A 27,304-nucleotide genomic window follows, 5' to 3' on the forward strand; every position below is an offset into this window, starting at 1 on the left:
ATCATGTCTGCAGTAATGCTGAGATTGTGCAGTACACAGCAGGCAGTGACCACAGCAGGGACAAAGGTGTGTTTCACCTCCAAGGCCTTCGACAGGAGGCACCTCCATCGCCCCTTCAGTATCCCAAAAGCGCGCTCAATGATGCTGCGCGCTTTTGCATGGCAGCCGTTGAAGCGGCTCTGTACCCTCCCCTGTAGTGGCTCCCGATACGGTGTTACGATTGTTATGGGGTGTACAATGCACGGATAGCCACCATCTCCCACAATAAAGTACCCTGGTGTACAAGGTACTGTTTTTTAGTACACGCGTGTCGTGCACTGAGCCCGGAAATCCTACGAATGTTTGTAGGAATTTACCCTTCCCATCGCATACAGCCTGCAGCTGTATGGAAGGAAAGAGCTTCCGATTTATGTAGTCCTGGCCACTGGGTCCGGGTGGGGTCTTTATTCTAATGTGGCACCCATCAATGGCACCCACACATGAACTAAATGCCGGGCTATCGGCCAACTGCTGGAAGCCCTGCCCGACCTCCTCCAGCTCTGGACCAGCAGGCAGCCTGATCACAGACTGCCTGAGAGCAGCGATGTCCTCCACTCCCTGATGGACCAGTCTGTGGACCGTGGAGAGGGGTACCTGAAAGGCCCGGGACACCACACTGTATGACAACCCGTGTGCCAGCCAGTACACAGTTGTCAAGACAGTCATGTGGTGTCCCCAGGCCTGTCTCCTCTCAGGCCCCAGACACCGCATCAAGGCCTCCAGGGAGTCTCGGCTCATCCTGAAGTCCTTCAGCAGGCACCCATCTCCGAAGTACAGCTCCAGCACCGGGACACTGCTGTTCAAACGTTTGTATGAGTGTGGGTGAACCTGCAGGAAGAATAAAATGTACAGGTCAATAGCTTTATCCAGCAAACTAAACTGCACATACATATTCTGTCATAACAAATTAATCGAATGTTGTATTCCAATGAAAAAAGCCAGCTATTTTTCAACTATTTAAAACAATTGTAATCGAACACTCAAATACCTCAAGATGAAGCAGGATGGCTTTGCGCATTCTCGCTTGCCAGCGCTGGGATCGGCGTCTCTCCTGATTCCTGTTGTTGGTCAGAAGTTGTTGCCACTGCTGTAAGGCACGTGCTACAGCGGGTTTCATGACTCAATTTTTAATGTGGTGGTTTTTCGTTGTTGAGATTTAAATCACAGGTGTGCCTGGACCTTATATAGCCTGTTAGGTCCCTCATGATTCGTTAATTACTTGGATTACAAATTCATTGCAGGTGTTTTGTGAAAGAGGTGTGAGTTGATGATTTATCATGTTATTTAGCCTACTAGTATACAAAGGTTTTTTTTGGTGTGTTTTTATGTGTGCATGTGTGAATATATGAAACGTACATAAGCCTAATGTAGCCTATATGTCTAAGTAAATAGGCTATGTGGGAGAACAATGTTCAGCTGATCTGACAGAGATTACAAAATACAGCGCTCTCACAAAACACTCACAGCTGATGCAGCTGTTGCCACGTCATAATTAACGGACGGCGCTTTAATATGACCGCGCAGAGGAGAGGAGTTCTCATTTCTCTCACCGCCTGCTGCTTCCCCTCCTCTCTCCTCGGTTCCCCTCCTCGGCTCCTCGGCTCGCATCTCCTGTGGGCGGGACTAAGTATCGAGGATAGGAGTCGAGGAGGGGAGTTCGAGAAATGAGAAAGGGCCAATGTCAAAAAGGCGGGAAAACACAAAGACAGGAAGTGACATCAGAGATGACAAAAGGATAGTGTTTTTACAAAATAAAACAGGAAGTACAAAGAGCAACATCATGATAAAGACACTGTTAGTAGGAATCACAGGACACAGTGTAAAATGTAGATTAACATTTATTTATGTGCAGATTATATTGTTGCATCAAAGATAAATTGTACTTTCTACATTAAGGCTGAAAACCCGTTCAATGACATGGACATCAAAACGCATGTTGACAGCTAAGCTAAATGAAAGTGGATTAAAATAATGTTTTTATACACATAGATATTCAATTGAGCTCAAGCTGCTTTAGCTCTAATAGCAATCAGTACATCTTCAAAAAGCTCTGAGACTTTCAGCTGGAAGATAATAGAAGCTTCTCTCTGCTTCCTCTATCTCTTGTTCTGATGAAATGTTGATGAAATAGTTTGTTAGCTGAGAAGTGACGCTTCTACTTCCTCTCATAAGTATAATGTCAACTTCTCAAAGTGCCTTTAGACTATTTCCAAAAATAGTCAAACACAATTGTTGGATTTCTTTTTATTTGCAGATTCTGATGTCAACAGATATAACAAAGAGAAAACTTACTTTCTACATTAAAGCTGAATATCCATTCAATCAAATGGACATCAAAACACAAAGCAAAGCTCAATGAAAGTGAATGAAAGAAATAATTCTGAACACAGAGATGTTAAAATGAGCTCAAGAAGTCTCAAACAAACACTACATCTTGAAATCAGCTCTGAACCTTCAGCTGGAAGACAATATAAGGAAGGAAACAGGAGTTAAAAGCTGTTTATAGTGACATCCAGTGGTTTATTAGATCAAGACTAAAATGAAATTATATGTAATTCAGAATGATTGTTTAATCTTCCACTCCTGATGTGAAACATGATGATGGATGTAGACGTTGTTGATCAGTGGAGTCTGATGGAGGCAGAAGTGTTGCTCAAACTCCATCAGCAGGTCTGATGTTTTCATAGTTCACTGTACCATCATCTACATCACAATGCACCTGAGGAAAACAACAACAACAACAACAACAACAACAACACAACAACAACGAGTTGGTTACAAAGGATTTCAAAGTAAAACACAGTTCACAGTTGAGTCAGCAGACCCTGAACGCACCATCAGTTCCCGTCTGATCTGATTTAATCTTCTGACTTCTGCACAGTTTGCTTTGGAACTAGATTGTATCCTGCACGTTATTCACAGTAACAAACACATTGTTTTCTAAAACAACAGAACTATCAGCATTGCTGAAAGCCACTAGTGTGAAGGTGGGGAAATCCTCTGTGTGATGTAATTCAGGGGAATCAGCCCTTTAATCTGAACTCATCATGTTCAGTTGTTACTGACAGGTTCAAAGAGGTGTTGATTCAGATCTAGGGCCCTTTCTCATTTCATCAAATCCCCCTCCTCGACTCCTCGACTCCTCGGTCCTCCGGTAGTGACCCGGAAATGAATTTCAGCGCGCCATGTTGAAGGACATCTCATTTCTCTAAATGCACTTCGAGGATCGAGGATCGAGCGTCGAGGAGGCTCTCTGGAGGAGCTATAACCGAGGATACACTGATGGGTCCTCCACGGCTCCTTCGTGGATGCATTTCCGGGAACAGAGATGTTTCAAAGAGTCGTGACGCACGGCCGGAGTTATCTCAGCCAATGACAGCTCTGCATGCATCCCCTGGATATTATTTTATTAATTGCTTTCATCGCGACGCAATGTTTACAGTGAGAACAGCTGTGAGGTCCGTGCAGAAAGCAGAGCAGTGTGTATAATATATATCACTCAGTATAACAGGCCTACTCTCTTTGTTTGCTTTAGTTTAGTAGATATCTACAAAGAGTCGATATTTAAAAAAATTCTAAAACCATTTAGTGCTTCACATAATAAAATACACAACGGCTGTAGCCTGTTTTAGGAACTGTATGTGTGTGTGTGTGTGTGTGTGTGTGTGTGTGTGCGTGTGTGTGTGTGTGTGTGTGTGTGTGTTGTGTGTGGTACAGTCAGTGTGTGTGGTACAGTGTGTAGGTGTGTGTGTTTTACAGTGTGTGGATGCAGCGGACAGACAGGTCTCAGTTGGTTTGGTGTCCTCTGCTTACTTTTAATACTTGTAAATAAAACTTTTGGCCCGTAATTTATTTCCTCATTGTAGCGACCAGAGTCTCCGATAGTGTTACGTTATTATGAGAGTGCTCTGTTTGATTCTGAAATGGTATATATAAATATATATATGTGTGTGTGTGTGTGTGTGTGTGTGTGTCCGCATCTGTAGCCTGTTATTGTCTCATTATACCGCACTGTGAATGAATCAAAGTAAATATATAAGTCATCATGAACACATCTGTCCATCAGACAGAGGCTGCTGTGCCTCCTGTCATCATTAATGGACGTCTCTTTAAAATGACCGCTCAGAGGAGAGGAGTTCTCATTTCTCTAACCGCCTGGTGCTTCCCCTCCTCTCTCCTCGGTTCCCTTCCTCGGCTCCTCCGCTCGCATCTCCTGTGGGCGGGACTAAGTATCGAGGATAGGAGTCGAGGAGGGGAGTCGAGGAGGAGAGTTCGAGAAATGAGAAAGGGCCCAGGTCTCTGTGGAGGCTGCACTTTGTGTCTGTGTTTATCAGTTCATAATGAAGAGAGAGAAACAGTTCAGTATTTTGATGTAAAAACTCACATTGATTTCATCCATCTGTGTGAAAAAAAAGTCGACTTTACTTTCCACAATTCAAAAAAGCGTTGAAGTTTCATCTGTGAATGTTCTCACCTTTAGTTCTTGTCCATATGTTGACCGCCACGACAATCATTATGAGAGCGGCTAAACCCACAGACACGAGGACGAGCCTCAAGAGACCTGGAGAGAGAATATTATTGTTTTAAAGATATATATTTTGTACATTTTTTGTTTTTTTTAAAGAAACAGAGATGTTTTGAAATGTATCTACATTTAATCATGTTGAATGTCAATCAGTGCAAAGATGTGATGTTATTTCTTAACAAAATGTATATCATTCAGAAGAAAAAAAACCATCTTAAAACAAACGAGAATAGTTTTTGATTTTAGATAAAGATTTAAGCAATCTTCATATATGAACCAATAATAATTTACTACATCACTTTAAATGTTTTGCTTTTAACTTTACTGAATGGTTTTGTTTTAGAAAGTGAAGGCAAGGCAAGGCAAGTTTATTTATATAGCACTTTTCAACACAAGGCAATTCAAAGTGCTTTACAAAAAATTAAAGACATTAAGAAAATGGCATTTAAAATCAGTCATTAAAAAGAAAAGATAATTAAATAAACATTAAAAGAAAAAATACATGGATAAAAGTTACAGTGCAGTCTAAGATATGAACAGTTCAATTAAAAGCAGCGACAAAGAGAAAAGTCTTCTTGCTGGATTTAAAAGTAGTCAGAGTTGCAGTGGACCTGCAGGTTTCTGGGAGTTGGTTCCAGATATTCGGAGCATAATAACTGAACGCTGCTTCTCCATGTTTAGTTCTGACTCTGGGGACAGAAAGCTGACCAGTCCCTGAAGACCTGAGAGATCTGGATGGTTCATCATTTAGCAGGAGGTCAGAAATGTATTTTGGGCCTAAACCATTCAGTGCTTTATAAACCAGTAGCAGTATTTTGAAATCTATTCTTTGACACACAAGAAGCCAGTGTAAAGACTTCAGAACAGGAGTGATGTGATCCACTTGCTTAGTGTTAGTGAGGACTCGAGCAGCAGCGTTCTGTATCAGCTGCAGCTTCCTAATAGATGTTTTAGTGAGACCTGTGAAGACACCATTGCAGTAGTCCAGTCTACTGAAGATAAAGGCATGGACAAGTTTTTCCAAATCCTGCTGTGACATTAGTCTTTTAATCCTAGATATGTTCTTTAGGTGATAGTAGGCTGATTTAGTAACTGTTTTAATGTGACTGTTGAAACTCAGGTCAGAGTCCATGACTACACCTAGATTTCTGGCTTTATCTGTTGGTTTGAACATTGCAGACTGAAGCTCAGCGCTAACTTTTAAACGTTCTGCCTTGGCTCCAAAAACCATTACCTCAGTTTTATCTTTGTTTAATTGGAGAAAGTTCTGACACATCCAGTCATTGATTTGTTCAATGCCCTTACTCAGTGTTTGAATTGGAGCATAGTCTTCTGGTGAAATTGTTACGTAAATTTGTGTGTCATCCGCATAGCTATGGTAACTTATGTTGTTGTTCTTCATTATCTGAGCCAGTGGTAGCATGTAGATGTTAAAGAGAAGGGGCCCCACGATGGAGCCTTGAGGTACCTCACATGTCATATTTGTCAACTCAGATGTGTATTTACCTATAGAAACAACGTTATTTCTGTCCTTTAAGTAGGATTCAAACCAATTTAGAACTGTTTCCGAAAGTCCCACCCAGTTTTCCAGTCGGTCCAGTAATATGCTGTGGTCAACAGTGTCAAACGCAGCACTGAGATCTAATAATACTAACACTGAAGTTCTGCCACTGTCTGTGTTTAAGTGGATGTCATTAAAGACCTTTACAAGAGCAGTCTCAGTGCTGTGGTTTGGACGAAAGCCTGACTGGAACACATCGAAACAGTTATTTAAATGCAAGAAATTACTCAACTGTTGAAAAACAACTTTTTCAATGATTTTACCTAGAAATGGGAGGTTTGATATGGGCCTGTAATTGTTCATTACTGAAGCATCTAGATTATTCTTTTTTAAGAGCGGTTTAATGACTGCAGTTTTCAGGGCCTGTGGCAAAATACCTGAGTGAAGAGATTTGTTTACTATATGAAGTAGATCTGAGGCCATGCAAGGCAAAACATCTTTGAAAAATCCTGTTGGAATAATATCAAGGCAGCAGGAGGAGGATTTCAGAAGGTGAATAATGTCCTCTAGGTTTTTATCATTAATCTGATGGAATTGTGTCATGATGTCTGAATTGATGTTAAGTGGACACAGAGACAACACATGTGCTGTTCCTGATGCAGAGGCATTGACTGCTTGTCTGATTTTCTGAATTTTGTCAGTGAAGAAGGCAAAATCATGGCACGCCCTGGTGGATAGAAATTCAGAGGCTACTGACACTGGGGGGTTAGTTAGTCTGTCGACGGAAGCAAACAAGGCACGTGCGTTGTTTTTGTTTTTGGTAATGATGTCAGAGAAGAACGATTGTCGTGCGTTTTTCAATTCCAAATTATAAAGGCCAAGTCTCTCTTTATAGATTTCAAAGTGAACCTGGAGATTTGTTTTTCACCACCTACGTTCAGCTTTTCGACATTCTCTTTTTTCTGTTTTCACGGTCATGGCCTTTCTCCATGGAGATATTTTCTTCCCAGTCACTTCCTTTACCTTAATTGGAGCAATGGCATCTATAACATTTTTTAATTAAAATGATCTACTAGCTCATTTACTGAGACACATTTGAGAGAAATAGAGCTCTCAAAGGAAACACAGGAATGGTCAGAGAGTGCAACATCAGTCACCACAACCTCAGAGATATTCAGACCCTTTGAGATAATTAAGTCCAGAGTGTGCCCATTATTGTGCGTGGGCTCCGTCACATGCTGAGTCAGTCCATAGCTATCAAGAACACAACACAGTTCTTTAGCCCCTCTGTCCTGGGGGTTGTCAACATGGATGTTAAAATCACCAACAATGACTAGACGGTCAAAGTCAATACACACTATAGACAGCAGTTCAGTAAAGTCATCAAAAAAGCTTGCACAGTATTTGGGTGGTCTATAGATATTTAGGAACAGAGCTCGAGAGGAGCATTTCAGCTGAAGGGCCACATATTCAAAAGAAGCAAAGTTCCCATACGATGTCTTCCTGCATTGAAGGGAATCATTGAACAGAATAGCAACTCCACCCCCTTTCTTATGCATTCTTTCCTGACTCATAAAACTGAAGTTGGGAGGGGTTGATTCGATAAGAACAGCTGCACTGTTATTTTGTTCAATCCAAGTTTCTGTTAAAAACATAAAATCGAGATTGTGCTCAGTGATAAAATCATTCATTAAAAATGTTTTTCCTGTCAAAGACCTGACATTTAATAAAGCTAGTTTAAGTTCGTTAAACACACTATCAGTCAGGTTTTTTGTAACAAGCTGTGGCTGACATGGAATCACTGCTAAATTAGATAAACTCACACAAACGTTTGAGCGCTTCCTCTATCTAAGATGATTCACCGCTCTTAATCTATTACCTATCAACACAGATATCGGCAAACGCCCTTGAGCCTGGACCCAGCAGATATCAGTTTGCAGCGTTTTGTACACACACATCCCTATCAGGCTTTGAAGGGGAGGGAGGACCCACCACCCTGCTCCTCTCATCATAGGAGGACAGGGTGAGGGCTACACTGTAGAAAGGGGGGTTTGGAAATCTGCTTCCATCTTTCTTGTATTGTTTTGGTTTGGATGATTGTGGTAGGCATGGTGCAACCTGATCTCACCAGAATGCGTGACTCCACCACGACTCCTTAACACCACAATGCGTGGTGGAGTCACGAACTTTGTTACATTTGCGTGTCGGCACCACGCAAACAACCCCAATGTAAAGTGAATGAGGCTCCTTTGTCGTGGTGCACACACGCATTTCTACAACGTGCATTGTGTGTAATGCAACTGTTATTTTTATTAGATTAGTTTGTTTTTAAGGAAGGCCAGAGCTTCAGCTGTGTCAAATAGATTGTTCCCTTTAGTTAACGTTATTTAAAAGATAATGATCATGTCTTGTATTACGAGCGTCCATTCCCATTGGATAACGGAGAATTTTACACCCGGAAGTAAGTAGCCTATTCTCCTTACTGTCGATTGATTTTACAGTGATATCTGCACTACTCATCGACTAAAAAACACCAAATTGTCCTTGTTAATTACACAACATTGATTGGTTTGAATTGTGTGCAATGCTTTTGTATTTTCCCCCTTCGATTCGGAGAAACAAATATTCTTTCGGAGTTTTTGGACGGCAGAAGACACTACACTACCCAGAATCCTCAGCTATCGTTTGGGACTACACCATGAACCCCGTGATCAGTCCTCAAGCTCTTTGATTGGTTGATCTCCAACTGCATTCCATATGAAAAAAAACGTTTCGTAAAAGAGAAAATCATACTTTATTCAGCAGTGCTTGCTTTACTCTTTGATAGTCATCACATGAATGCATTGTAATAAATGGTTTGGCTGCATTAAATATTACACATCTGTCTTAGTTCTTTATTTATCTACAGAGATCGGGCATCAGAATACACCGGAAACTATTCTTTTACCGTTCTGTTTTAATTTCACAATAAAGTTAGTAGTAATATTTTGTTTTGATATTATTGTTTTTTATTAACTACTAGACGACTGGGTCATTTTAAGACCATCTTTTTTTGGTTGCTATGGGTTTTTTCCATCGCTTTTGTGTTACAAATATCAAAACAATAACAAAATAATATTCGTCGTAAACTAAACCAGAAACAGCAGTATATTTTATTTTGTTAACACTGTAAACTTGACAGCCTTTTAACCTATGCTTTTAACCCAAACCACCTACTGGTTAAAGCACGTTATTACACGTTTAGAGTAATTGCAATGCAGGAAGATTGTGTTGCTTTTTAATGACTGTTTAAAATGCCTTTTTCTTAATGTCTTTCATTTTTGTAACGCACTTTTGAATGTGTTATATTTTATGAAAACATTCAAATATTAAGAGTACATACAAAATAGCGGGAAAGTAGAAGGTCAATTATATAAATATAGAATAGAGAATATCAAGAAGATACTCAAATGATATCTAATAATAATAATAATAAATTGGATTTATATAGCGCTTTTATAGTACCCAAAGACGCTTTACAATATGAGGGGGGGGGGGGGGGGGGGGTAGATAGACTGGGGCAGGTAGACAACAGACTAAGAAAAAACAACAAAAACGACAAAACAAAACACAGTGGCAGTCAGGAGGAGGTCGAAAATGAGTGGGGGGGTGTTTTTACGGATAGAGAGAGGTGAAAAGATGGGTTTTGAGGCGGGACTGGAACAGAGTGAGGGACTCGGACTCACGGAGGTCTTGGGGTAGGGAGTTCCAGAGTTTTGGGGCGGCCACAGAGAAGGCTCTGTCTCCAAAGCTCCGGAGATTGGCAGTGGGGGTGGAAAGCAGGCCGGCCGAGTTGGATCTGAGGGTCCGGGGAGGATGGTAGGGGATGAGAAGGTCAGTGAGGTACGGGGGGGCCAGATGGTGGAGGGCTTTATAGGTAAGGACCAGGAGTTTGTAGTTGATGCGGTGAGTAACGGGAAGCCAGTGTAGTTCTTTGAGGACCGGGGTGATATGGTGCCATGATTTAGTGTGGGTGAGAAGTCTGGCGGCTGCGTTCTGAACACGCTGGAGTCTACTGAGGGAGGTGGAGCTGATGCCGTATAGGAGGGAGTTACAGTAGTCGAGGCGGGAGGAGATGAAGGCGTGAATGAGTCGCTCAGCTGCGGGGCGGGTGAGATAGGGACGGATTTTGGCAATGTTGCGGAGATGGAAAAATGAGATTTTGACAACTTGGCGGATGTGGGAGTCAAGGGAGAGGGTGGGATCGAATATAACCCCGAGGTTGCGTGCCTGGGTTGAGGGGGAAACAGGGGTGCCATCGATGGTCAGTGTGAGGTTGGGGGTTTTACTGAGGGTGGATTTGGAGCCGATGAAGAGGAGTTCAGTTTTATTGCTGTTGAGTTTAAGAAAGTTTTTTTGCATCCAGGATTTCAAGTCAGTCAGACAGGATTCAATGTGGGTGATGGGGGGGTTATGGAGGGATTTGGTGCTGAGGTAGATTTGAGTGTCATCGGCGTAGCAGTGGAAGTCCAGGTTGTAGTAGCGGAGAATCTGACCAAGGGGGAGGATGTAGATGATGAAGAGGAGGGGGCCGAGTACTGAGCCTTGGGGAACACCTTGGGTGACTGTAGCGGTGGCAGAGGAGTGATTGTTGAGGGAGATGAAGTGGGATCTGTCGGAGAGATATGACTGGAGCCACCTGAGTGCAGTACCTTCGATACCGATGTCTTGGAGTCGGGTGAGCAGGATGTTGTGGCTCACGGTATCAAAGGCTGCACTCAGGTCGAGGAGGATGAGGATGTTGAGGGAACCGGTGTCAGCAGAGGTGAGGAGGTCATTGAGGACCCTGACGAGTGCCGTTTCTGTGCTGTGATGGGGACGAAAACCAGACTGAAGGGGTCTTCAGTCTAGATCCAGGGATCTAGAGTAAAACAGTTTAGTGCCTGATAGGAGGATGTGCTAACTAATAAGGCTTTATTTAAAGAAATGTGCAGAATACGACAGTGTAATGGTGGAGGTATACACACATTGATAGATGTCTTGTAATGCACTGTTGATGAACCTGTGACCCAAGTTTGTCATTCATTGCATAACTACACTGTTGTGTATATGATATGTCAATAAACCTTAGAAAATCTTGAAATCTTGAAAGGGATGTGCAAAATAGCAATTATATACAGTCTTTAATGAACTATTAGAGAATAACGAGTAATGCATATGCTTTAAACGGATCTGCAGATAAATATTTAGTCTTCTCAAGCACCAACTATCAAATATCTCGCCTGATTGTTGGCACTTGACAATCACCTTCACTGAATTTAATTCAGGTGTAACTAAAGTCTGATTTAAGGGTTGTTTATATTTCACATCATTAATCCAAATCTGTAAAGTAACTAAAATAAATGTAGTGGATTAAAAATACCAGGTTAACCTTAAAGAAAGCCCTCAGGATTATAAAAGACCACCATCACCCCAGCCACAAACGGTTCTGGCTGCTGCAGTCTGGCAGGCGGTACCACAGCATTCGGACTAAAACCACCAGACACAGAGACAGCTTCATCCCACGGGCCAGAAGACTATTAAACACCTGAACTTAGAAATAACATTCATCTGGCTGCTACTTAGAAATTATGTATCTAATATATCATATTCCAATCACTTGTATATAGACTCTTATTGCACTATTTCACAATTTTTTCTGTGCATCTGTTTTATTGCGTAGCAATGTTGGAGGAGCCTGTGACCTAAGGGGGGGAGGGGGGTAGGACACGTTCGATTCCTGTTTTGAATAGTGTGCCGTAGATGGATTTCATTCCATTTCAAAGTCCTTTTGGACGCTCTGTGTAAACGTCGCGCATCCAATCACAGAGGTTGAGGACTGATCACGGGGTTTGTCAAGCTAAGCACATGGTGTAGTCCCAAACGATAGCTGAGGATTCTGGGTAGTGTAGTGTCTTCTGCCGTCCAAAAACTCCGAAAATATATTTGTTTCTCTGAATCGAAGGGGGAAAATACAAAAGCATTGTACACAATTCAAACCAATCAATGTTGTGTAATTTAGTCGATGAGTAGTGCAGATATCACTGTAAAATCAATCGACAGTAAGGAGAATAGGCTACTTACTTCCGGGTGTAAAATTCTCCGTTATCCAATGGGAATGGACGCTCGTAATACAATACAGGGGAGATGATCATTATCTTTTAAATAACGTTAACTGAAGGGAACAATCTATTTGACACAGCTGAAGCTCTGGCCTTCCTTAAAAACTAACTAATTTAATAAAAATAACAGTTGCATTACACACAATGCACGTTGTAGAAATGCGTGTGTGCACCACGACAAAGGAGCCTCATTCACTTTACATTGGGGTTGTTTGCGTGGTGCCGACACACGAGATAAACAATTTCACTCCTGACTTGTTCAGGAAAATTCCATTTGCCTTAAAAAGATGTCTGCGATCCCAGAAAAAGTTAAAATTGTCAATAAAATGGACAGAATGGTCAGTACAGGCAGGTGAAAGCCAGGTGTTCAGTGCAAACAATCTGCTGAATCTCTCCACTCCTCTTCTGACTGGCGGTAGAGGGCCACTGATGAACACATCTGCATTTAGAGTGCTGACAGTTTCCAACAAACATTTAAAGTCTTCTTTCAGCACTTCTGACTGTTGTTTCACAACATCATTTGTTCCAATGTGCAGAACCACATTCTTCACAGTCGGATGTTCAGACAGATAACGTACAGATGCTGAGACTCTTGTAGTTTAGCTGAACCTTCAGAGATGAGGTTAAAAGCGGAGATACTTACATTACATGTATGTTAAAACATGTATTTGTTACTTTATACCAAATCAAAGTTACTTTTGGTACAAAAACTGCATCCAAAAAAACTCCATCTGCAACGAGTTTGACAGAATAAACCAGAAACACTTGTTTAAAGGGAAATGGAAACACTTTTCAAACTGCTTTCCATGCGACAATATTCCCTTTAGGAAATGTATTTATCTAGTCTATTTCCAATGTAAACGATCGAGATACGCAAATTTATTTTTTGAAATACGTGCCTAATGACCATGGGCGCTTCCATTGCTCCGGGACTTTTCCAGTGACGTCACTGAGTGGGTACGGCTTCCTGGGCCAAAGCTCAATAACAAACAACATGGCGTGCAATGCACCAGTAGTTTACATTACAAGAAAACGGTCGTCGGCCGCGCAAGACAATGACAGTGTCAACAAACGTGAAGTTCGAGCCACCAAACGAGTTCACACGCTCATCTGTCGAAAACAGCCCTAAAAAGGCTAGTATTGCTGGACTAGGTGTTCAATGGATGGTATTGCAGGACCCAGAGCGCACAGAGCACAGAGCGGACAGCAGATAACGGAATTGCAGTTGTATTGCTTATAGATTATCAGAACATTTCAAAGGGGACACAGCCCCATTGGATATTAACCTATGGATTAACTACATCATCGTTTTTATCGTTGTAATGCCATTGAAGACCAGTTTAGACCAGACAATGAGGAAGGTAAGCCGTTAGCCTAGCGCATGTTAGTACCTAGTGCCACTTGTTTTGATGTAGGTTTTTGTTGATAACCTCGCGAGTTTGTATCTTTCAGTGTTGAGGTGAGATTCTGTGTCTTTACGATCATAAACAATGTGTTGGATGTGCAGCTAGGATAAGTAATAAGGGAGCTAGGAGTGATTTTTGGTGCAGTAATAGGTTAGCATTTTTCGCTCGGGGCTAATTCAGAGGCTCACTGTTAGCATTGTGTGTTTTGTTTGAAAAAATAAATGAAAAAGATCAGTTAAATTAGTTTTTTCCTGTTATATGGATATAAAATATTCATAGTTTATTAAATATTAAGGTTCCTTAGACGTTGTTTCCTGCAAATGACGCAATTTCGGTTCCGTGGGGCCTTAGAGGATAACAGAGTATGTTTTTTTTTTTTTGACATTTTCCGATGGCATCACCACACAATTGTTACATGTACACCAATCTGTGTTGTCCATTCGTCCCGGGTTTTGTGCAACATCTTCTTCCTCTGAGACCGAGTCGGTACTGGAACTGGTGGTCCCACTCAGCGAGTTCAGAACCGTCGGTACTTTCGGCGGATTCCGGATCGTATGCCACTCTATTCGACCGAATCGGTTCATAAGCATAGTCCATGGGATGCCTGGTAACTGTAGATGCTTCCACATCAATGTTATCTCCCGACGAATAGTCAAATTCATCGTTCAAAACGTCCATCTCATTGCAAAATTCCTCCATCGCTGCCATATCTGCTACATTGTGTTGACTTCCGGTATGGATACCCGGAGCGAAGACCCATCCAGTGACGTCACCATTTGGGACTCCCCTAATGGCGGCGGCCTGGTCCCGGAATTCCCCACCCGGCCGGCGGATAATTCATTTTCTTTTGGCGAGTAATATCATATACAATAAATATTACGATCAATATCCATTGTAAAATGAATAAACTACCGGAATATTATAGCTGTAATTGGTGTTTCCTTTCCCCTTTAAAGGACCAAATAATAATTCTCTCCAGAGATTTCAACCGCAGCTCAAAGTGGAGATGTGAAGCATCACAACAATACGAAATATTTGAGGTACTGTATACTGTATTTGTTTAAGATTGCTGATACTGTCTAGTTTTTACCTGTTTTTTTTATGGTGGGACTTGATGTAACGGCTGCTCTTGTTGTTGTTGATGTTGTTGTTGTTGTTGTTGCTGCTGCTTCAAAAACATACAAAATATTTGAACAAGATGAACACAACCATATATTGCGATGTAATGTTTAAACTTAATTAAATCAGATAAACACCCTTTTTATGTAATTTTTCGCGTAACTTTGAAGTGCCTTTAAACAGTCTGATCACAAATGTTCTCACCTGAGGACTGAGGCCTGAAGGTCTGCACGTTGTGACCATCAGCTGTTACTTCACAAGTAAACAACTCAGACCTTTGTGTGGAACCATAATGAGAAGTCGGAAATGTCACAGAAGCAGAGCAGTCAGACGCTGATGTCTTTATATCCTTGTTATCTTTGTCCACATCTCGACCCGGAAGCAGCCACTTCACTGTGTGTCTACAACCTAAACGTGTCATCACAGAGCAGCGTAACTTCACCTCATCGTTGACCTGATGCTCAGTCACTGAAGATGGAGATATGTGAGAGAAAGATAATAATTAACTTCATCACTGTAATAATAATAATTGTAATGTTTTAGTATTTTGCTCTACAGAGAAAGTTTGGAAACATTACGATGGAAATACTCACTGGTAACAACAGACACGTAAACCTGAGAGTCTGAACCTAGTTGTTGATCTGATCTGAACTGTCTGCAGAAGTAACCTCCAACATCCTCCTCTGTGACCTTCTTTACAACCAGAGAACAATTCTCCGTAAGTCTCAGTGTGTCTGAATGAGCATGGTTACTAATCTGCCCACCTTTAACCAGCTCTACTGTGCTTCCTGAAAAGAGCCAGGTAGTACCACCACATTCATCCTGATCATGAATCACATTACACGGCAAAGTGGCTTCATCTCCAGCTCTGACAGAGAGGAAGAGGAGACCCTGTCCAATTGCAGCCCCTGAATAAACGAGAGAGAAATATAAAGAATACAGAGAAATACAAATTTTCATTTAAGATACAACAAAAGTTTCCCGATGTGTCTAAAAGTTGCCTTCCCCTCGTTGGAAGACAAACAGACCACTTCTCTGTCTTGGTTAAAATGAGGTTAGGTAATAAAGTAACATTCATGATGAATAAATTACCTTTTTTAATGTTTCTAAATATATACGTTTTGTAGGAATCCTTACCTGCAAACTGAAGCAGCAGAATGAGAAGTGAAGACTTTTTAATCCGTTTGAACTCGTCCATCGTGTCTCTTGTATCCGTGTAAGTCTCTAGACCGGCTGCCTCTTAAAGAGAAATGTTGAATGTACTTCCTAATATTAAAAAAGTGTCACTTCCTCAAAGAAGCTCCGTCTTCTTTTCTCTTCTACTTTTTTTGTAAATTCTCCTCTCAGCAGAGACTCAGTCAAGATGAGCGCATGTCACTTCCTGTGGGTTTACTGTAATAACATTCATACAAAAAACACAACCATATAAGCACATTAGATACCAGCGGACGAATGATACCAAATACATTTTGTGAAGTAATCAGGTTAAAATGTAATAATTCACTTCCAGATTATAAATAACATCTCCTTCCTGTCCAGTGAAAACCACGTATTTCCTTATTGGTGATACATTTATTTTAAACTCATGAAAACTTGACTGTTTAGTGATACAGTACATGGTTGTCAAAGGACAAAGCTACCATGATGATTTCATAGAACAGTGTTTCTCAAACTTTTTCATACCAAGGACACTTAACCAATAAAAAAACACTCGCGGACCACCTAACTCCACAAATATCCAAAATCACATCGTTTTTCTAGAACAGATTATAAATCGCCTGAAAATGGTACAAACAAGTGGCAACATGTGTGACGAAGGTGTTGCGCTGGGCGATATCATTACATCAAACGTGAAACTTTAGCTCGCTCCATTGCGGAGATATTCCCGCGAGAGTGTGGAAAACTTAAATGTATTTATTTATTTCAAATGTGAAATGTTACCAATATATTCGCGGACCACTAGGGGGCGCTCACGGACCACCAGTGGTTCGCGGACCACACTTTGAGAAGCACTGTCATAGAATATGATGCATTGCTGTAGATTACATATCCAACAATGTCAAAAAGGCGGGAAAACACAAAGACAGGAAGTGACATCAGAGATGACAAAAGGACAGTGTTTTTACAAAATAAAACAGGAAGTACAAAGAGCAACATCATGATAAAGACACTGTTAGTAGGAATCACAGGACACAGTGTAAAATGTAGATTAACATGTATTTATGTGCAGATTATATTGTTGCATCAAAGATTAAATGTACTTTCTACATTAAGGCTGAAAACCCGTTCAATCACATGGACATCAAAACACATGTTGACAGCTAAGCTAAATGAAAGTGGATTAAAATAATGTTTTTATACACATAGATATTCAAATGAGCTCAAGCTGCTTTAGCTCTAATAGCAATCAGTACATCTTCAAAAAGCTCTGAGACTTTCAGCTGGAAGATAATAGAAGCTTCTCTCTGCTTCCTCTATCTCTTGTTCTGATGAAAAGTTTCCAAAATAGTTTGTTAGCTGAGAAGTGACGCTTCTACTTCCTCTCATAAGTATAATGTCAACTTCTCAAAGTGACTTTAGACTATTTCCAAAAATAGTCAAACACAATTGTTGGATTTCTTTTTATTTGCAGATTCTGATGTCAACAGATATAACAAAGAGAAAACTTACTTTCTACATTAAGGCTGAAAATCCATTCAATCAAATGGACATCAAAACACAAAGCAAAGCTCAATGAAAGTGAATGAAAGAAATAATTCTGAACACAGAGATATTAAAATGAGCTCAAGCTGTCTCAAGCAATCAGTACATCTTGAAATCAGCTCTGAACCTTCAGCTGGAAGACAATATAAGGAAGGAAACAGGAGTTAAAAGCTGTTTACAATGACATCCAGTGGTTTATTAGATCAAGACTAAAATGAAATAATATGTAATTCAGAATGATTGTTTAATCTTCCACTCCTGATGTGAAACATGATGATGGATGTAGACGTTGTTGATCAGTGGAGTCTGATGGAGGCAGAAGTGTTGCTCAAACTCCATCAGCAGGTCTGATGTTTTCATAGTTCACTGTACCATCATCTACATCACAACGCATCTGAGGAAAACAACAACAACAACAACACAACAACAACAACAACAACAACAACAACAACAACAACAACAACGAGTTGGTTACAAAGGATTTCAAAGTAAAACACAGTTCACAGTTGAGTCAGCAGACCCTGAACGCACCATCAGTTCCCGTCTGATCTGATTTAATCTTCTGACTTCTGCACAGTTTGCTTTGGAACTAGATTGTATCCTGCACGTTATTCACAGTAACAAACACATTGTTTTCTAAAACAACAGAACTATCAGCATTGCTGAAAGCCACTAGTGTGAAGGTGGGGAAATCCTCTGTGTGATGTAATTCAGGGGAATCAGCCCTTTAATCTGAACTCATCATGTTCAGTTGTTACTGACAGGTTCAAAGAGGTGTTGATTCAGATCTAGGGCCCTTTCTCATTTCATCAAATCCCCCTCCTCGACTCCTCGACTCCTCGGTCCTCCGGTAGTGACCCGGAAATGAATTTCAGCGCGCCATGTTGAAGGACATCTCATTTCTCTAAATGCACTTCGAGGATCGAGGATCGAGCGTCGAGGAGGCTCTCTGGAGGAGCTATAACCGAGGATACACTGATGGGTCCTCCACGGTCCTCCACGGCTCCTTCGTGGATGCATTTCCGGGAACAGAGATGTGACGCACGGCCGGACTTATCTCAGCCAATGACAGCTCTGCATGCATCCCCTGGATATTATTTTATTAACTGCTTTCATCGCGACGCAATGTTTACAGTGAGAACAGCTGTGAGGTCCGTGCAGAAAGCAGAGCAGTGTGTATAATATATATCACTCAGTATAACAGGCCTACTCTCTTTGTTTGCTTTAGTTTAGTAGATATCTACAAAGAGTCGATATTTAAAAAAATTCTAAAACCATTTAGTGCTTCACATAATAAAATACACAACGGCTGTAGCCTGTTTTAGGAACTGTATGTGTGTGTGTGTGTGTGTGTGTGTGTGTGTGTGTGCGTGTGTGTGTGTGTGTGTGTTGTGTGTGGTACAGTCAGTGTGTGTGGTACAGTGTGTAGGTGTGTGTGTTTTACAGTGTGTGGATGCAGCGGACAGACAGGTCTCAGTTGGTTTGGTGTCCTCTGCTTACTTTTAATACTTGTAAATAAAACTTTTGGCCCGTAATTTATTTCCTCATTGTAGCGACCAGAGTCTCCGATAGTGTTACGTTATTATGAGAGTGCTCTGTTTGATTCTGAAATTGTATATATAAATATATATATGTGTGTGTGTGTGTGTGTGTGTCCGCATCTGTAGCCTGTTATTGTCTCATTATACCGCACTGTGAATGAATCAAAGTAAATATATAAGTCATCATGAACACATCTGTCCATCAGACAGAGGCTGCTGTGCCTCCTGTCATCATTAATGGACGTCTCTTTAAAATGACCGCTCAGAGGAGAGGAGTTCTCATTTCTCTAACCGCCTGGTGCTTCCCCTCCTCTCTCCTCGGTTCCCTTCCTCGGCTCCTCCGCTCGCATCTCCTGTGGGCGGGACTAAGTATCGAGGATAGGAGTCGAGGAGGGGAGTCGAGGAGGGGAGTCGAGGAGGAGAGTTCGAGAAATGAGAAAGGGCCCAGGTCTCTGTGGAGGCTGCACTTTGTGTCTGTGTTTATCAGTTCATAATGAAGAGAGAGAAACAGTTCAGTATTTTGATGTAAAAACTCACATTGATTTCATCCATCTGTGTGAAAAAAAAGTCGACTTTACTTTCCACAATTCAAAAAAGCGTTGAAGTTTCATCTGTGAATGTTCTCACCTTTAGTTCTTGTCCATATGTTGACCGCCACGACAATCATTATGAGAGCGGCTAAACCCACAGACACGAGGACGAGCCTCAAGAGACCTGGAGAGAGAATATTATTGTTTTAAAGATATATATTTTGTACATTTTTTTTTTTTTAAAGAAACAGAGATGTTTTGAAATGTATCTACATTTAATCATGTTGAATGTCAATCAGTGCAAAGATGTGATGTTATTTCTTAACAAAATGTATATCATTAAGAAGAAAAAAAACAATCTTAAAACAAACGAGAATAGTTTTTGATTTTAGATAAAGATTTAAGCAATCTTCATATATGAACCAATAATAATTTACTACATCACTTTAAATGTTTTGCTTTTAACTTTACTGAATGGTTTTGTTTTAGAAAGTGAAGGCAAGGCAAGGCAAGTTTATTTATATAGCACTTTTCAACACAAGGCAATTCAAAGTGCTTTACAAAAAATGAAAGACATTAAGAAAATGGCATTTAAAATCAGTCATTAAAAAGAAAAGATAATTAAATAAACATTAAAAGAAAAAATACATGGATAAAAGTTACAGTGCAGTCTAAGATATGAACAGTTCAATTAAAAGCAGCAACAAAGAGAAAAGTCTTCTTGCTGGATTTAAAAGTAGTCAGAGTTGCAGCGGACCTGCAGGTTTCTGGGAGTTGGTTCCAGATATTCGGAGCATAATAACTGAACGCTGCTTCTCCATGTTTAGTTCTGACTCTGGGGACAGAAAGCTGACCAGTCCCTGAAGACCTGAGAGATCTGGATGGTTCATCATTTAGCAGGAGGTCAGAAATGTATTTTGGGCCTAAACCATTCAATGCTTTATAAACCAGTAGCAGTATTCTGAAATCTATTCTTTGACACACAGGAAGCCAGTGTAAAGACTTCAGAACAGGAGTGATGTGATCCACTTGCTTAGTGTTAGTGAGGACTCGAGCAGCAGCGTTCTGTATCAGCTGCAGCTTCCTAATAGATTTTTTAGTGAGACCTGTGAAGACACCATTGCAGTAGTCCAGTCTACTGAAGATAAAAGCATGGACAAGTTTTTCCAAATCCTGCTGTGACATTAGTCTTTTAATCCTAGATATGTTCTTTAGGTGATAGTAGGCTGATTTAGTAACTGTTTTAATGTGACTGTTGAAACTCAGGTCAGAGTCCATGACTACACCTAGATTTCTGGCTTTATCTGTTGGTTTGAACATTGCAGACTGAAGCTCAGCGCTAACTTTTAAACGTTCTGCCTTGGCTCCAAAAACCATTACCTCAGTTTTATCTTTGTTTAATTGGAGAAAGTTCTGACACATCCAGTCATTGATTTGTTCAATGTCCTTACTCAGTGTTTGAATTGGAGCATAGTCTCCTGGTGAAATTGTTACGTAAATTTGTGTGTCATCCGCATAACTATGGTAACTTATTTTGTTGTTCTTCATTATCTGAGCCAGTGGTAGCATGTAGATGTTAAAGAGAAGAGGCCCCACGATGGAGCCTTGAGGTACCTCACATGTCATATTTGTCAACTCAGATGTGTATTTACCTATAGAAACAACGTTATTTCTGTCCTTTAAGTAGGATTCAAACCAATTTAGAACTGTTTCCGAAAGTCCCACCCAGTTTTCCAGTCGGTCCAGTAATATTCTGTGGTCAACAGTGTCAAACGCAGCACTGAGATCTAATAATACTAACACTGAAGTTCTGCCACTGTCTGTGTTTAAGTGGATGTCATTAAAGACCTTTACAAGAGCAGTCTCAGTGCTGTGGTTTGGACGAAAGCCTGACTGGAACACATCGAAACAGTTATTTAAATGCAAGAAATTACTCAACTGTTGAAAAACAACTTTTTCAATGATTTTACCTAGAAATGGGAGGTTTGATATGGGCCTGTAATTGTTCATTACTGAAGCATCTAGATTATTCTTTTTTAAGAGCAGTTTAATGACTGCAGTTTTCAGGGCCTGTGGCAAAATACCTGAGTGAAGAGATTTGTTTACTATATGAAGTAGATCTGAGGCCATGCAAGGCAAAACATCTTTGAAAAATCCTGTTGGAATAATATCAAGGCAGCAGGAGGAGGATTTCAGAAGGTGAATAATGTCCTCTAGGTTTTTATCATTAATCTGATGGAATTGTGTCATGATGTCTGAATTGATGTTAAGTGGACACAGAGACAACACATTTGCTGTTCCTGATGCAGAGGCACTGACTTCTTGTCTGATTTTCTGAATTTTGTCAGTGAAGAAGGCAAAATCATGGCACGCCCTGGTGGATAGAAATTCAGAGGCTACTGACACTGGGGGGTTAGTTAGTCTGTCGACGGAAGCAAACAAGGCACGTGCGTTGTTTTTGTTTTTGGTAATGATGTCAGAGAAGAACGATTGTCGTGCGTTTTTCAATTCCAAATTATAAAGGCCAAGTCTCTCTTTATAGATTTCAAAGTGAACCTGGAGATTTGTTTTTTCGCCACCTACGTTCAGCTTTTCGACACTCTCTTTTTACTGCTCTCACGGTCATGGCCTTTCTCCATGGAGATATTTTCTTCCCAGTCACTTCCTTTACCTTAATTGGAGCAATGGCATCTATAACATTTTTGAATTAAAATGATCTACTAGCTCATTTACTGAGATGTTAGCAGGGGCAAGTGTGGAAGAAAAATTCTGAGTAAACATTTCCCTAGTATTTTCAGTTAAATGTCGCTTGTGGTTACCTCTTTTTGAACCTTTTTGTGAACAGAAATAGAGCTCTCAAAGAAAACACAGGAATGGTCAGACAGTGCAACATCAGTCACCACAACCTTAGAGATATTCAGACCCTTTGAGATAAGTAAGTCCAGAGTGTGCCCCTTATTGTGCGTGGGCTCCGTCACATGCTGAGTCAGTCCATAGCTATCAAGAACACAAAACAGTTATTTTGCCCCTCTGTCCTGGGGGTTGTCAACATGGATGTTAAAATCACCAACAATGACTAGACGGTCAAAGTCAATACACACTATAGACAGCAGTTCGGTAAAGTCATCAAAAAAGCTTGCACAGTATTTGGGTGGTCTATAGATATTTAGGAACAGAGCTCGAGAGGAGCATTTCAGCTGAAGGGCCACATATTCAAAAGAATCAAAGTTCCCATACGATGTCTTCCTGCATTGAAGGGAATCATTGAACAGAATAGCAACTCCACCTCCTTTCTTATGCATTCTTTCCTGACTCATAAAACTAAAGTTGGGAGGGGTTGATTCGATAAGAACAGCTGCACTGTTATTTTGTTCAATCCCAGTTTCTGTTAAAAACATAAAATCGAGATTGTGCTCAGTGATAAAATCATTCATTAAAAATGTTTTTCCTGCCAAAGACCTGACATTTAATAAAGCTAGTTTAAGTTCGTTAAACACACTATCAGTCAGGTTTTTTGTAACAAGCTGTGGCTGACATGGAATCACTGCTAAATTAGATACACTCACACAAACGTTTGAGCGCTTCCTCTATCTAAGATGATTCACCGCTCTTAATATATTACCTATCAACACAGATATCGGCAAACGCCCTTGAGCCTGGACCCAGCAGATATCAGTTTGCAGTGTTTTGTACACACACATCCCTATCAGGCTTTGAAGGGGAGGGAGGATCCACCACCCTGCTCCTCTCATCATAGGAGGGCAGGGTGAGGGCTACACTGTAGAAAGGGGGGTTTGGAAATCTGCTTCCATCGTCCTGGTATTGTTTTGGTTTGGATGATTGTGGTAGGCATGGTGATGAAGCCTAGGGAGATGGTGCGCATCTCTGCTTCGGTGATTTTGGTGGGCGTCATTGAGGGGCGGGGTTAAAGGACATGCTGCCAGCCCTGCGTATCGCCTTCATGCGGTCATTGAACTCCAGGGGGGTGGGTGAGGGTGAAAGGGTGAGCGGAGAGTAGAGAGAGCTGGGGGATAAATGAAGAGTATCCTCGAAGGCATTGACAGGGGGGGTGACGGGCGGTGGAGACTCCTCTATTTGTGTCATAGGTCTCCCATAATCTGAACATTCCTCAGGCGGGTGCAGTGATACTTCTTCAGGGTTTTCTGCGCGATGTGTTGTGTCTTTCTCCTGTTTTGATTCCTCTTGTTGCTTGTCCTTGGCAGAGGGAACAGATTGATGACGCAGGCAGTTGAATATGTTAGAGATAAACAATTTCACTCCTGACTTGTTCAGGAAAATTCCATTTGCCTTAAAAAGATGTCTGCGATCCCAGAAAAAGTTAAAATTGTCAATAAAATGCACAGAATGGTCAGCACAGGCAGGTGAAAGCCAGGTGTTCAGTGCAAACAATCTGCTGAATTTCTCCACTCCTCTTCTGACTGGCGGTAGAGGGCCACTGATGAACACCTCTGCATTTAGAGAGCCGACAGTTTCCAACAAACATTTAAAGTCTTCTTTCAGCATTTCTGACTCTTGTTTCACAACATCATTTGTTCCAATGTGCAGAACCACATTCTTCACAGTCGGATGTTCAGCCCCAATATGCAGGATCTTCTCAGCCAAGTCAGAGACCACATCCTTGGGAAAACAGAGTACTTTGGTGTACTTTGGTGGTCTACACAGACCTTTTACATCTCTTACAGCAGAGTCACCCACAATCAGAGTTTCAGGCCCAGTCGTTAGCTTTCCCTCTAGCCTTTTACTTTTAGAGTAGCTATTGGTCCTTACCCTGCTGTGTTAAGAGGACGGGTTATCCAGGTCATCAGAAAGAGATCTCCGGCTCTCGGTCAGCGGAGCGTATCTGTTCTGGATTGGTACACTTGGTGGTTTAGGAGGATTGTTTGTAGTTCTCCCTTTAGCAGCTTTCCACGGCTGTCTCCTAGTATGAATAGGGGTTGAAGAGGCGCTCTTCCTGGGTGATGACAATGCAGGCCAGCCGGTCGCATCACAGATTTCAGAGCGCTGGGCTCTGCCTGTTATCCGTCCTCCCAAATCCCATGGAAATGATTTACTCTTAGGCTTTGCACCCAGAGAGTTCCAGGGAGGACTACCACTTGTAGATTTATTACCCGGTACACAGCCCTCCTGTTCCTTGGAATCCTTGTAGCTGCTAACTAGCTGTGAGTTAGCATACCATTTTCCATTATTTTGCAACACTGGTAAAGTGGTGTCATTCCCACGACATAGTCCATTCACTTCCACGTTAACTTCCAACCGTTGCATTTTCATTTCCAACACAGCCATCTTCTGTATAAGTTTGTGGAAGTCATCTGTAGAGAATGGAGGCATTTTGCTACCAACTAGCTTAAGCTAAATAGCATGCAGTAGCCTACCAGGCTTTAGCTGTTGCTAGGCCACGCTACTGTAAGACTGAGGTCGTCGTAAAAATGTTGAAATATAGCTGAAACCCTCCGTCTATTTACGAAGATGAACTGTCCCAGTGATAAGTTAATGTCCAGGAGCCGCTGCTCGAAGTTTTCAGAGAATAAGAATAGGAAAATCAGCATAAAAAGTAAGCAGAGGCAAGAGCAAGCAGAAAAGCGTCTGCACTGTAAGAAAGATAAGCAGGTGAGTTAATTAAACGTTTTCTTTATTTGTTCCATGTGTATGGGGGACAGAAGACAAAGAGATTCTGGAGACAGATAACGTACAGATGCTGAGACTCTTGTAGTTTAGCTGAACCTTCAGAGATGAGGTTAAAAGCGGAGATACTTACATTACATGTATGTTAAAACATGTATTTGTTACTTTATACCAAATCAAAGTTACTTTTGGTACAAAAACTGCATACAAAAAAACACGTCATCTGCAACGAGTTTGACAGAATAAACCAGAAATACTTGTTTAAAGGACCAAATAATAATTATCTCCAGAGATTGCTGATACTGTCTAGTTTTTACCTGTTTTTTTTATGGTGGGACTTGATGTAACGGCTGCTGCTGTTGTTGTTGTTGTTGTTGATGTTGTTGCTGCTTGTTCGTCCTCATCTGAACAAGATGAACACAACTCTTCAGAAGTAATATGTTTACCATATATTGTGACGTAATGTTTAAATTTAACTTTAAACTGTCTGATAAAAAATCTTCTCACCTGAGGACTGAGGCCTGAAGGTCTGCACGTTGTCACCAACAGTTACTGCACAAGTAAACAGCTTAGACATTGATGTGTTTCTAAAAAGAGAAGTCGTAAATGTCACAGAGGCAGAGCAGAGAGACTGTGATGTGTTTATCTCTCTGTGATCTTTATCCACATCTCGACCCTGAAGCAGCCACTTCACTGTGTGTTCACACCATCCATATGACACCACAGAGCAGCGTAACGTCACCTCATCGTTGTCCTGATGCTCAGTCACTGAAGACGGAGATATTGAGAGAGAAAGACAACAAAAATAGTATTAACTTCATCACTGTAACAATAACAATGTTAATGTTTTAGTATTTTGCTCTACAGAGAATGTTTGGAAACATTATGATGGAAATACTCACTGGTAACAACAGACACGTAAACCTGAGAGTCTGAACCTAGTTGTTGATCTGATTTGCTGTACTGTCTGCAGAAGTAAGGACCAGCATCCTCCTTTGTGACCTTCTTTACAACCAGAGAACATTTCTCTGTAACTCTCAGTCTGTCTGATTTAGCATGGTTACCAATCTGCCCACCACTAACCAGTGCTACTGCTACTGTGCTTCTTGAAACACTGAAGAGCCAGGTAGTACCATCACATTCACCCTGATCATGGTTCATATTGTTACACGGCAAAGTGGCTTCATCTCCAGCTCTGGCAGAGAGATAGAGGTATCGCTGTCCAATTGCAGCCCCTGAATAAACGAGAGAGAAATATAAAGAATACAGAGGAATACAAATGTTCATTTAAGATACAACAAAAGTTTCCCGATGTGTCTAAAAGTTGCCTTCCCCTCGTTGGAAGACAAACAGAAAACTTCTCTGTCTTTGTTAAAATGAGGTTAGGTAATAAAGTAACATTCATGATGAATAAATTACCTTTTTAAATGTTTCTAAATATATACATGTTACAGGAATCCTTACCTGTAAACTGAAGCAGCAGAATGAGAAGTGAAGACTTTTTAATCCGTTTGATTACAGTAAACCCACAGGAAGCGACATGCGCTCATCTTGACTGAGTCTCCAACCCAGTCTCACAAAAAAACGTGTAATAACTACGTTGGTCCACAACGTAGGACGTAGTATTTCTACAAAAACGCCTCTGAAATTGTAAGATCCCTACGTTTTTTTTCACCATTCATTCCAATGGCTGGCGTCTATGTCACGTGATCTTCACATTTCTCCCTGCAGAAAAAAAACATGGCCGAACTTCGTTTTATTCCTGGTGAAAAATGCCTATTTAAAGTTAGTTTGGCCATTAAAATGCATTTTGATGTAATTTGATGCGAGGAATATGAGTTGTTATTTCAGATTATGTGTGCAGTGGATGTACATGATCTTTAGTTTGCTAGTTATTACCAGTGGCATTTTTATATGTACAAAAGTGGTGGGGCACAAAAAACGTAGATGTTATATTTTGACCTAAATCAAAATATAATATTATTTTCAAAAGCTTTTTTTGTCTGATGCTTCAATTAATTTTAAATAGACAGTTCAACAGAAGGATACCCAACACATGTAATTTTATCATTTAAATATTGAATTGTTCTCTCTTAGTAAGTTCCCATTTTCAATAAAATTGCAGTCTTACCTTGACTTGAAGATGAAGTCCATTTG

General features: G+C 40.9%; 1 protein-coding gene across 1 annotated transcript; it reads right to left on the bottom strand.

Annotated features, from left to right (window-relative positions):
* Positions 1 to 1,898: 1,898 nt before the first annotated feature.
* LOC117440263 (uncharacterized) lies at positions 1,899 to 15,957 on the bottom strand. The gene is made up of 6 exons (XM_034076565.1): positions 15,868 to 15,957; positions 15,324 to 15,638; positions 14,935 to 15,198; positions 14,702 to 14,779; positions 4,514 to 4,600; positions 1,899 to 2,758 (listed from the first exon to the last, which is right to left on the bottom strand). Exons 1-6 carry the CDS (start codon positions 15,926 to 15,928, stop codon positions 2,748 to 2,750), a joined length of 816 nt encoding a protein of 271 aa, XP_033932456.1. The 5' UTR covers positions 15,929 to 15,957; the 3' UTR covers positions 1,899 to 2,747.
* Positions 15,958 to 27,304: the final 11,347 nt, after the last annotated feature.

This window comes from Pseudochaenichthys georgianus, chromosome 24 (assembly GCF_902827115.2).
Source record: "Pseudochaenichthys georgianus chromosome 24, fPseGeo1.2, whole genome shotgun sequence".
Lineage (NCBI taxonomy): Eukaryota > Metazoa > Chordata > Actinopteri > Perciformes > Channichthyidae > Pseudochaenichthys > Pseudochaenichthys georgianus.

Coding starts and splice junctions, on each gene's coding strand:
- LOC117440263 (XM_034076565.1), bottom strand. CDS start 15,928: ATGGACGAGTTCAAACGGATTAAAAAGTCTTCACTTCTCATTCTGCTG. Junction 14,780..14,934: donor CTTCAGGCCTCAGTCCTCAG/GTGAGAACATTT, acceptor ATGTTTTTGAAG/CAGCAGCAACAACAACAACA. Junction 4,601..14,701: donor TCCCACCATAAAAAAAACAG/GTAAAAACTAGA, acceptor TTCTCTCTCCAG/GTCTCTTGAGGCTCGTCCTC.